The sequence below is a fragment of the Salminus brasiliensis genome, chromosome 25, assembly GCF_030463535.1.
Source record: "Salminus brasiliensis chromosome 25, fSalBra1.hap2, whole genome shotgun sequence".
Taxonomy (NCBI): Eukaryota; Metazoa; Chordata; class Actinopteri; order Characiformes; family Bryconidae; genus Salminus; species Salminus brasiliensis.
In genome coordinates this window covers 14,012,000-14,025,014 of record NC_132902.1, presented here as the reverse complement: position 1 = coordinate 14,025,014, position 13,015 = coordinate 14,012,000, and the positions used below count along the sequence as shown (strand labels likewise).

Sequence of the window (13,015 nt, the reverse complement as noted above, 5' to 3'; positions counted from 1 at the left end):
TAATCATAGTGTCCCCACTTCATTTCTACTCCACTGGTGTGATGAGTTGTCCTGTTCTTAATTTCAAATACTTGGAATAATACTAACAGCAGAGACCCAAAACAAGCTTTTGGACCCTTGGAAACAAAACATCTACAGAATTATGACGAAATACATGAGCCTCGCTCTTCCTCACTGTGTATCTAACACAGCCTACCGCACCGTTGACCAACCGCTTCTATGTACATGCCATGTCAGGGTCAAACAAAACAAAATTTCTGTTATAACAACAATGGTACATGTTGTGCCGTGGCCTGGGATTCCAGTGGAGCTTCCACACGGAGACACAGGGGAGCAGGCTGGACACACAGTGTCCTGAACCCACTCAATCAGCCTCCAGTGCAGGACACAAATGCGCTATTGTGCTGGGGCACGCCCTCTTTCTGCTCATGGTCAGAAACAGAACCGTCTCTGCACTGACACACAGCTCTCCCTCACTCACTCACTCGTCACATCGAACTGTATAAGCATCAAATGCATTCTACCAAGAGCAGACAAAATTGGTGCTCGATTACTCAAAGGAGTACCTTCTACATATCGTCATGGCCATGCAAAAACCTTGTATCTTTAAAAAAACTGGAGAAGGAACAAAAAGTCTTAACTTTCAATTTCTGATTTTTTTTTTGTTTTATTCCAAGTCATTTTGCAACATTTCTACTGCAATTTCTACTCAAAATGAAGAGCAACTACTAGATTTACATTATGTTAAACAGTGAAATACAGCAAAAATGAAGATACAAGGTTTTTGCATGGCAGTAACTATATACTATTAATATACCATAATCAATAGCACAGGGCTTTAACAACTAGCCCAATATACTGTTCACAAAATATCCAAATGCATATCATTATCACAACTTCATCACAATGGACAAAGTGTGCATTCTTGTAGTGGTAGCAAGAAAGGCAAATAATTCATAGTGTTGCTCCACACCTAATCAAACGATTTAATCAAAACATGAAGAACAGAACCATGATGTAATGATTAATCACAGTATAATGTTTTTTTCTAACCTCATCAAGAGCTAAAAATAAAGGTATTTTACATCAGAGGTTTAAAAGTTCATAGCTATCTTCCCCAAAAATGCAAGTCTCATTGCTCACCAGCAGTTCTACGCCAAACCAGATCCCAGACAGCGCTCGTTCAGGCAGCAGGGCCCCTTTGAACCTCACAACGCCCGGCAACGGCTCGTCACCGGAGCGCAGCTGGACACGCACTTTGGAGCCACAGTCGATCTCGCGAGCCCTGTCCAGGCGCGGCTTGTTGCACAGCAGGCCGTAGCGCTCCTCGCAGTTGGTGATGGGGAACAGCAGCTCGGCCAGCTTCTCATCCAGCTCCAGTACGTCGCGCTCGTCGACGCTAACCACCACGTTGGTCTGGTCTAGGATGCGCAGGCTGCGCTTGCCCTTGCTGGGCGGCAGCGGGCGACCCAAGCTGTTGCGCTCTTGGCATGCCTGGCCCAGGCTGCCACGCGGGATGCGCAGCGTCTTCTGCGGTGGCTTCTCCACCACACACTCCTTCACCACTATGTAGAAACGCCAGTCATCGCGGAAGCCGCCCGCCGGCTTCTCCTGGCTCCACAGAGCTGAGCTCATGGCTGCATCTCCGGCCGGGCCGGGGGGCAACGGGACCAGAGCAGGATCAGGTCGAGATGCGAGGCTTCAGCGGATGCAGATGAGGGGGGCTCTCATGACCGTTCAGCAGAATAGGCACATCGTACAGGTGTCAGGAGCTGAAAGAGAGTGAAGAATTTCATATTATAAACAATATAAAAGTACTATATGTTATAATGATACACTAGCCTCAAGCTAATATGTTTGCCATTAATTAATATATGCTTACAAGTACTGTGCTTCCCCATCTCTTTATCTTCTGCTAAAAGAGGGAAATTCTGATCATTTAGGGTAATGTAGGACATAGAACCTGTGCTGTATTATCAAATGACTTGATGGGCTAATGCAAACTTTAGCTAGAACCACCTTAAATATAACACAAGTTCTCACTGCCCTCACTGAGCTGATGCAGAACCATCTGAGCTGATGCAGAACCATCTCATCTGTGTTTTGCAATGCGCTAGAGATCTATCCCAAACCTGGATAACCAACCTGGAATGCCGCAATTCGAACTGTGACACAAGGAGCATTTATCAGTCCACATAATAGATAATATAGATAATACCAATGTTTCATATGAAAATGTTCAGAACAATCTCAGCTCCCTCCATGTGACCTAGAGCACTGTGTGAAGATACTCTCACCCTCTAAACCTGAAAAACTCAAGTCAGAAAGAATTTTTTTTTGGAAACGAATTGTTTTGGTGCTTGAAATGGATTTACCAGAGCCGTAGGTTCACAAAGAAATGGAATGTATGAATGCAACAGTATTTAAACAGCGAGAGACAGCAGACAAGTTTCTGAGTGTCCACTGATTACCAATTACTGATAGGAGGCTGATGGCAAACATGCAAATGCACCAGTCAGACATCTCGAAGGGCAGTATATTTTCCAGTCTTTATAGTCCCATAACTCACATGTAAGTCACATTCGATCTTGCGATAAGATACAGCGGTAAGGGCAGGCTCTACAGATTCTGGAAATGTTCGAATTAAGTATTATCATAAAAAACATTAATAGAAACATCGAATTTGATGTGCCGGCGTATTTGTAGACATGAAGCAGTAGGTTAAAGCGCCCTCTGGAACTGGGAAGTGATTAAACGGAAGCAGTTAATTTTCAGACAAAAATAAATGAAACACTAAATAAAATACCATAAGAACTGATGTTTAGGTTGATCTATCCTACACCTTTAATGAGAAAGCTTGGGCACCCCTGTTAAAAATGACAGATACTATTGATTGTTGAATTAAAAATAAGTAAATGAATCCTCTTCAGGAAACAACATTAAATGTGACTATGATTTTTTCTGCATGTTTTAGAGAATGTAACATATTGGGAAAACCTAACATATTTAAATGTGCCATTACTTTTGCCTGCCTCATTTACAGTTTTCTGTTGTTTAACTTGTGTACTCAGCAAATCAACAACACAATGTTGCATGTATAGACAGTATATAGGTCATCACTGTTTACAATGCAAAACAACCACTTTTCCTATAATAAGGAAGTGAATGGTTTATTCTGTAGTAAGAACACTATAGGACAGCCTATGGAAGCAGAAAGCTATCTCTGCTGAATAAACCGTGGTTATTTTCACATACTGAAATCCAGAGCAGCAAAATTAGGCCCTACACAAAGCTACTCTATAGTTTTCCCTCACCGACTAGCACATTCCACTGACCAGACAGACCCAACCGATTTCCAGCAGAACATTTGAGAATGAAGGTGAGAATCCAAACAGCATGAATTAGAAATAGGCCCAGGCACCTATTGAGAACGGGTTTTACTGCTGCTGCTGCTGCTGGTGACAAACAGAAGGAAACAATAACAGCAACTTGCTGCCAAAGGGGAATGCCTGAGCAGTTATGCTGCAGAAATGCAGTAGAGCCAGACAAGTGTTTTTTTTTAAAAAAAAAAAAAAAAAAAAAAAAAAGAATAGACATACTAAGATGTTTCTTCATGCAGCAGGAGAGCAACAAGCATGAAAAGAAAAATCACACATACAAATACACTATAATATATTTAAAATTATATATTTATAATTAGTAAAGATTAGAAATGGGGTCTGGGTCAAGCTTAATAATAATAGCCTAGAAATTATCAATATAAATAATGACATTCTATGGAAAAAGAGGTTATACACAGGACTACCCCCATTCTCACACTCCTTTCACTCACAAACCTTTCATAGCTCTTTACAGGATTCAGATCGACATTTCCCTTTGAGTGTGTTTTGATGCATTAAGCCCCTGACACCTACGGAAGTCTCAACAGTGAGGTCACTTCCCCCCCCCCCCCCAAAGCTTACTTCACCAACCAGCTTAAAAAAAAAAACATAAAACAATAAAATCCCAAAATGTATGTCCAGCCCTCATATACTTCAATATTAGGATTGCAATAAACCAGGCCTAAAAATACTGAACAATAATGATAATTAGGATCAGTTATGTCCTATGACCTGGACACCAGTTACAGTAAGTGCTGTACCATTTAAGGTGGAACTGATCATCGGAGTAAGAAGCTAGTAAAGGTGAAACAAGAAAAAGGCTTGAATATCACAGAAGCAGCTGTGCATCCGAATAATGGCATTGATTGTTATAAATGTAATAACCTACATTTATTTAAAGAACATTCAGGGAAGGCTAAAGTCTTGACAGTCTTGATTGGTATGTTTTAGACGGTTTTAAACAACATGATCTCAATATGTATGAAAATTCAGGTTTAGGTTGAGGTGTTGGTTCAGGTAGGACTGGGCGATATATCACAATTCATTGTGACATTTATCACAATCACATGTAATCTGTACATGTAGTCTAAATACAACAGTAGTGACAGATTCTTAAAAAATACTATTCGGATACTCTCCCGTACTGAATACAGTGATTTTCACTCAACATCTGCTGCTCTTTATCTAATTAAACCAGTCTGATTACACTGTTGGTAATAAAGTGTGCAGTTGATCAGTGTTCTTAAAGCATATAAAAGTATATTGTGTATCACATTAACAAAATTCATCTCAAATTTGTCAGTAAATTATGATATGTTGTGCAAATTATGATAATATGCACATGGTCAGTCTACACGTTGTATGAATCCAGAAATGCTCTTTTAGTCACGTATTAAAACCAGGCTGTTTTAAAACTACTTTTAATACATAATTTTTTTAAATCAGACATTGAGGTCAAGGATAAGCACTCCACTGAATGTTAGAATAATCATTTCTAATCTACTTTAGCATCTCAGCTTCCTCAACCTTTAGATCAACCCATGGCAACGCACTATAACTCCACCAATACTTACTCCTACTACACGGGTGATAAGAAGGATCTTCAACAACAAAATATAAACAAAATTTACACTCAGCAGTAAATTCATTCTACTGAAGAGGTAAGAAAAACAGGATCAGCCTTCTGCAACAGACATTCAACTTGCCACCAAACTGCCAATTTTAATACCTACAGCTCAAAGAGATTATTAAAAGTCTGGATATTCACAACTTTCAAAAGCCGAACGCCCCTCTGTTACTGAAAATAAATTCACTCAAACCCAAGAAACTACTCTCCCAATCTATAAACTCCTTTCACATCATGACAACACCACTCCTTTACCAACAGACAAATGGACTTCAGACCTCCAGACTCAAACCAAAAATAACTGGCAAATAGTATTGACATGTGTTGTTACATATTATGTCAACAAATTCTAACATACAGCTAATTCAATACTAAATATTACATAGAACACACATCACTACCCATAAAACACACCTGATGGGCCTCAACGACACAAACACCTGCACACACTGTCCAACTGCAATAGATAACCACTGCCATGCGTTCTGGAACTGCCCCCTGTCAGACAGTTTTGGTCGGAGATCATGGGAGAGTTGTCCAAGATCCTCAGTCTCAGCATCCCATTCTCCCCCACCATAGCCCTGCTTGGTGACCTTTCCTCTCAATCAACACCAAAATATCGGCAAACATTCATGCTCATTCACTCTCTCAGTGGCTAAAAAATCATTTTACTTAACTGGAAAGACCGAACAAAACACTGGCATAATTTGCTACTTAAAATATGCAATTATGGAACGACGTACAATTACCATAAAAGATAATATCAATTACTACAAAATAATCTGGTCCCCATTCTTGTAATTTATTCAGAGCTGATCCCTTAATTTAAACTCAATTATTTGTTTGTAAATATACAGTACAGTACTACAATGACAATGACTACAATACAGTACTACAATGACACCCCCTGTCCGTTGTCCTGTCACACATTGTCAATTTGTTTGTTGTGATCCTGTATGTGTGTGCAAATAAAAATAAATAAATACATAAATAAATAAATAAATAAATTAATTAATTAAATTAATTAATGCATACATTTTAAAAATAAAATGTAAACACATCAAAAACTGTAAAACTGAACATACCTGAAACCAGTAAAATGAGGCCTGTATAACTTCTTGATTTGAAACCTCTAGTCCTCTAATGACTCCAGTTTACTACTTGACACACTTCCTTTGCTGTCTCACTCTGAAACCGACTTCAAGCTGAAGCTGCTGTTCAATCACGAATGTGTGAATGTTTAATCACAGTATGTAAACATACTCAAAGTTTCACAACGCACTTATCTCTTCCAAAAAGAGCTGAACGTCTGGAATATCTGACACTTTCTCTCCCGGCTGTAGTGAAGAGAAAAGAATTGAGTAGTATTGACTGTGGAAGAGAATGGACAGTCTGTGTATCAAATATCCATTACTTGGATGAGATAAGTTTCATCAGGTAAGGCGGTAGTAATGACGTTATCTACTGATTCATTTAATGAGTATTGCAGTAATCAGGGGCTTAAGAAAAAGGCCAAACTAGGCCTGAGCTCAATGATATATTAATTATTTTTGTGACAAATGACATCATTAAAAAAAAAAAAAAAGATTATATTGTGATTAAACACACCACTTATTTACATCATGGATATCGTACATTTTGCACTTTAGTAAATTTAGCTATGTTTAGTGCAGTATGTGAAAAACTGAATACAGAATTGTGTATTATTAAATTCAGTTTGAGATTTTTATATGCTACCACTGGTGCTTTCTTGTTGTCCATTCCAACTAATCACATGTTCAGAAAAATAAAGAAAAAAAGAATTCTGGAGAAATGTTGACATTTGAACTCAACAGCAAAATAAACACTTTTCCCTTCAGTATGCTTTTAGAAATGCCGCCCCTGAAATTTATGCATGCGCATTGCCATGGTAATGACACTGGGCTTACGGACCGTCTAGCAAGCAAACTGTTGTGATTGTCTATCACAAACATTCACAAACTGCAAAAAATTATTCTGACCTTTTTGGGTGAAACAGCAGCAAAGACAAGTCTATGTTACCCACCTACCAAGCACAAATCCTCATCTTTCTCCATGCCTTTCAGCGTTCGGCAGTCTTCCCACTGTCCAACGCCTCACCAACATTTACTTGACTTCAGCCTTGCCTAAAAAAATTTTTTTAGCTTTTATGACAGATACACAACCTCCCCTGCCCCTCTCCCTCCTATTCATGAGTACGAACGGCCGCTATTGCTGATTAGCTGGAATTGTGTTGTGTTTCTCGGTCCAAGCCTCTTTGTTTGTTACCCACTTACAGAACCAGGGATGAGTACAAAAGCATCCTGCAAAAATGTAGCTTTCAAGCAGACGATTACTAGAGCTGTAACCGATTCGACTATTCATTCCGGCAATCAGAAAGTCCTTTAGCTTGAATTTCAGTGACGTGAGTGTGGGCCTGCCACCACTGCTGGAAAAAGTGTAAAATAAGTACCTCATAAATATGAGCGGCCATATTTACCTCTTCTGTTCATACACAAAATCCACCTTTTCTCCATCTTCCTGAGTGGAAATGTAATGAATTCCTGATTAATGATTTCAATATTTGCATACTGGCACCCTAAACAGTTAAGTAGTAACTTGTACTTAAGTAGTTAAGTAACTTGTGTATCCGATTAACGCACCCCTAGGCCAAACACGCACCATCTTTCAATGAATTGAATTCAATGAAACACACAATGTGTGTGTGCATTTATGTGTGTGTATAATATATATATGTTACATACATACAGTACATACATACACACACACACACAAATCTTAATCTATGTTAATCTATGTCTCATAGACTGCGAATCTAACACATGCATTGTTTACAGAACCAAATTAGCCAGAGACATAAACACACACACACACACACACACACACACACACACACACACAAATACCCACAGCAGCCCTGAACACACTGACTCACCAAGCATGTGCACACTCGGATTTCCCCCCAGTGCTGAGGACCGTGTCGATGAAGCTGCAGGGGATTTCACAGATAGCCTCACTTTCCAGGCTTCCTGCTCACTAACAGCACATGAGCTGACTAAGACTAGAGCAACAAAACACTGAAACAGAGTGTGACCTTCCAGCGTGACCTTTTACAGATCTCCAAGTTACACTCCATGGAGGGCCAGAACTACTGTGATTTGTGCAACAGGAGACCACAATCTAAAATAAGCCCTAACTCACAGTTTGTGCAGGAAGATGGCCACAGACATGTGCAGACAAACACTCTGAATGAATGCCCTAATTTGACCCATGATGTAGTGGCCAACTTATCCCAGAAGCAGGTCTCTTGTCCAGCAGCAGGCAGTGAGGAGTAGCCTAAATCAACAGTGAGAAAACACCACTAAGAAGATGCGGTCAGGTTTGCAGGCGTTGGATCTGAGGATAAGCAACATACTTAGCTACAGCATTTCTACAGAGCCTATGAAGAAGAAAAATAGTATTAGAGACAGAAACCCTTCCCTGATTTGAGGGGCGGTGTATTAACTAGGAATCCTCGTCTCCAAATATTAGTGTCGTACCTTGATACTTTAGGGAATCCGTGCATTTGCTAAACACACCTGGTACAAAGCGAGGAGGTGAGAGGAGGGGGCTTTGACAGCTGGATCCCCCTGACAGGGGGGCTTGGTAACCTGATGTTTAGGAGAGCATCCTCCTTCTAGTGCTAGCTAGCCCACTTTAGCTCCCTGACAAGACCACCACAGTAATGACAAATCGTAGCTAGCTATGTAGGTTAACATGTTACTCAGACACAGCACACAGTCAGTCAGCAGTCTCAGCACTAGACTAGGGTATAAATAGGAGCCTAAACGTGTTGAATTGGGATGACATCACCGTAAATCAAACCAGCACCGTGAAGTCATCGATGCTAACGGGGGCTAACTAGCTAGCTACCGCCTCACACAGCCCTTGGCTTCAGGTCGCTGTGCAATATTGGTGCTAGTTTGGCTCTAACCAACGTCACTGACGTTTACCAACGACCCTGTTTTACGCAACGCACTTGTTGCTGATGTGAACGACGTCGTGAAGACATTTGTAGGAATTGAGAAAATCACGATACTTCGTCGTAGCGAAGGCAGCGTCGCAGGGGACGCCGCTTGCCAGCAAACTTAGCTAGCTAGCTAGCTAGCAACTAGCGTTAGCTAGGAAGCACTTTTCTGTTTACCTGAGACAGCGGCAGCTCCTTCTGGAATGGGAAACCTCCCTCCTTCGGTGCGGAGTGTTGGTCTCAACGCCTTAATTTCCAGTGTTTACATGTAACTAAAGCAGGGGAGGTTCACTGGCTTAGCTCGCTAGCTAGCTGTCTAGATAACAGTCTCGTCCGGTCGCTGCCCAGCCACTACGACTGTAGGAGTCACTAGCCAGCCGGCTAACACCGACTAGCATTCTCAGCTGATGCTGAGAGTGGACCAGCGCAGCTTTTCTTCACCGCACACTTTCTTTAAACATTATTTGCTGGTAAACAACGCGCCCAAATAACGTAGCTTAACGCTTTAAGTGCAGAAGCAGCTGTTTATTGCAGGTTAAATGGGACCATTTACTGTGTGTATCACACCAAGCGAAGGGCTGGAGCACAGGGAGCACTCTGATTGGCGGAGGAGCCTCGCTCTCTGCTCTGATTGGTCCCTGGGATGGTCCGCTCTTTAGAGCCAGCCTTCTGGGGTTTTCCAGGCGTTTGGTTGAGGAGCTTGTATGAACGCTGCTCTGTCAGACGTCCTGGCAAAGGTGAGAGTCAGAAGAGGATCCGACCGGGTTTAGTTAGTGAGGACTTCCAATGCGGCTCAGTTTTGTTTTCCGTCATATTTTTAGATATGACTTTTCTGGCGAGCCTCGCTCATGACCCTGTGCCGTGTAGCCACAAGCCTCAAGTACTTGCATTACGGGCGATATTCAGCCCCATAATAAGTAGCTAATACAAGTAATACAGATACCGATCCGTTTAAAAGTCCTCTTGCGTGTGTAAAAACTGGAATAACTTGATGTATATTGTGAAAATATTATATATTTTTTTAATTACACAGTTATACTGCATGTTTAGTGCAGTAAAATATCTAACTGTTCTTGAAGTGGTGGAAGCAGGACAAGGGCCAGAGTGGGATGGCTGGGGTTGCAACGGTATGATATTTCCACGGTATGATAAAAGTCTCAGAAAATATCGTACACGATATTCCACAAATATTAGAAGTTACAGTGACCCTTAAAGTAATGAAGCGCTGAGATGACAGACTGTGTCTGGTAGTACTGAACACTCTCTGAACACTCGCTTGTAGCATTAAAAGTACTCAGTTAAGAAAGCTGTTTGTACAAACCGGATTCCAAAAAATTTGGGACACTAAACAAATTGTGAATAAAAACTGAATGCAATGATGTGGATGGCAAATGTCAATATTTTATTTGTAATATAACATAGATGACAGATCAAAAGTTTAATCTGAGAAAATGTAACATTTTAAAGGAGAAATATGTTGATTCAAAATTTCATGGCGTCAACAAATCCCAAAAAAGTTGGGACAAGGCCATTTTTACCACTGTGTGGCATCCCCCCTTCTTCTTACAACACTCAACAGACGTCTGGGTACAGAGGAGACCAGTTTCTCAAGTTTAGAAATAGGAATGCTCTCCAATTCAGGTCTAATACAGGCCTCTAACTGTTCAATCGTCTTGGGCCTTCTTTGTTGCACCTTCCTCTTTATGATGCGCCAAATGTTCTCTATAGGTGAAAGATCTGGACTGCAGGCTGGCCATTTCAGTACCCGGATCCTTCTCCTACGTAGCCACGATGTTGTGATTGCTGCAGAAAGTGGTCTGGCATTATCTTGTTGAAAAATGCAGGGTCTTTCCTGAAAGAGATGACGTCTAGATGGGAGCATATGTTGTTCTAGAACCTGAACATAGTTCTCTGCATTAATGGTGCCTTTCCAGACATGCAAGCTGCCCATGCCACAAGCACTCATGCAACCCCATACCATCAGTGATGCAGGCTTCTGAATGGAGTGTTGATAACAACTTGGGTTCTCCTTGTCCTCTCTGGTCCGGATGACATGGCGTCCCAGTGTTCCATAAAGAACTTCAAATCGTGACTCATCTGACCACAGAACAGTCTTCCATTTTGCCACACTCCATTTTAAAAGACCCCTGGCCCAGTGCAAACGTCTGAGCTTGCGGAGCTTGCTTAGAAATGGCTTCCTCTTTGCACTGTAGAGTTTCAGCTGGCAACGGCGGATGGCACGGTGGATTGTGTTCACTGACAATGATTTCTGGAAGTATTCCTGAGCGCATTCTGTTATTTCCTTGACAGTGGCATTCCTGTTTGAGGTGCAGTGACGTTTAAGGGCCTGGAGATCACGAGCATCCAGTAGAGTTTTACGGCCTTGACCCTTACGCACAGCGATTGTTCCAGATTCTCTGAATCCTTTGATGATGTTAAGCACGGTTGATGATAACTTAAAAGTCTTTGCTATTTTACGCTGGGTAACACCATTCTGGTATTGCTGCACTATCTTTCTGCGCAACAATGGTGGAATTGGTGATCCTCTTACCATCTTGGCTTCAGAGAGACAGTGACACTCTGAGAAGCTCTTTTTATACCCAATCATGTTGTCAATTGACCTAATTAGTGTTAATTGGTCTTCCAGCTGTTCGTTATATGCTCAATTTCCTTTTTCCAGCCACTTATTGCTACTTGTCCCAACTTTTTTGGGATTTGTTAATGCCATGAAATTTTGAATCAACATATTTCTCCTTTAAAATGTTACATTTACTCAGATTAAACTTTTGATCTGTCATCTATGTTCTATTACGAATAAAAATATTGACATTTGCCATCTCCACATCATTGCATTCAGTTTTTATTCACAATTTGTTTAGTGTCCCAACGTTTTTGGAATCCGGTTTGTATTATAGTATTATATATATATATATATATATATATATATATATATATATATATATATATATATATATATATATATATCCAATCATTATTATGATCATTGTAGAAGCAGGATTTTATGGAGTATATGGGTTGTGATGGAGCTCTTTTCAAACTTATTAGTGTTCAGAGTCTAAAGGGTGGCCAAAGCTGAGATTTCCCTCATTGCAATAAAAAGTAAATGTAGATGATATGATAACCTTCCATTTTTATACCATGGTATACAGTGACACCTGTTACTGTTGCAAACCTAATGGTGGCTAGACATGTAGGTCAGAGTATCTCCAAAACTTGTGAACTGCTGGTGAGCTGCTCATTGCATGATTACCCAAGCTCCATTTTGGCAATCCTGGAGGTCCCACCTAGCATCTTACAGCACTGTATGGATATTTTTAAACATTGTCTTGTGATAAAACACAAGTGAAAAATGATTTAGAAAACCTGCACATGATGTTAAGGTTCTACACAAAATAATGGTTTACCTCCTCTTTTTAAACTTATTCAGGAAGTGGATATGCAAGTTGACCAGCCGGTTGACTCGCCCATTTAGGGTAACGAACCGATAAGCATAACAGAACAGTCACTGTAGTACAACAGAACTAGAACATGATCAAGTGATGAATAAAACACAATCCTTCAATCCTTCCTCAAATACAGGCTCATATACATGTTGGAGTAAAATGTTAAAAATATATGTAAAGAGTAAATGGCTATAAAGATCTGTAGGTAATACACTTACAATTCAGTAAGAGTAAGGAAACTGGTGATATGATCTTGTGCAGTGCTTGGGATAAAATAGTGATACATTTAATTGTCACGTTTCTGCCATTCAACGAAAATGTAATTTTTACAAAGTGATGATTATGAAATGTATTAATTTTTTACGTAAATGTTTGTGTCACTACCCAATTCATGTCCCCTGCCCAATTTGTGCTGAGCATGTATGCGCACTGGCCAAGGGTGGTGGTCTTGCTGCCCTCACCTGCTAACTCAACTGCTTGACTGAGCAGGCTGTAGCAGGCTAATGCAAGGGCTAAATTA

General features: G+C 40.6%; 1 protein-coding gene across 3 annotated transcripts in view; it reads right to left on the bottom strand.

The window, feature by feature from the left end:
* The window catches only part of cyld (cylindromatosis (turban tumor syndrome)), a 37,930-nt gene extending 28,316 nt beyond the window's left edge, over positions 1-9,614 (bottom strand). For 2 of the 3 annotated variants that reach the window (XM_072671027.1, XM_072671029.1), the window contains exons 1-2: positions 9,209-9,614; positions 1,144-1,772 (exon numbers count right to left, since the gene is read on the bottom strand). In XM_072671027.1, coding sequence (XP_072527128.1) covers positions 1,144-1,635 — 492 coding nt within the window. In that variant the 5' untranslated portion in view covers positions 1,636-1,772; positions 9,209-9,614. Of the gene's footprint in view, positions 1-1,143; positions 1,773-1,882; positions 1,913-9,208 lie in introns of all 3 variants that reach the window. The other variant, XM_072671028.1, reaches the window with a different exon arrangement.
* Positions 9,615-13,015: the final 3,401 nt, after the last annotated feature.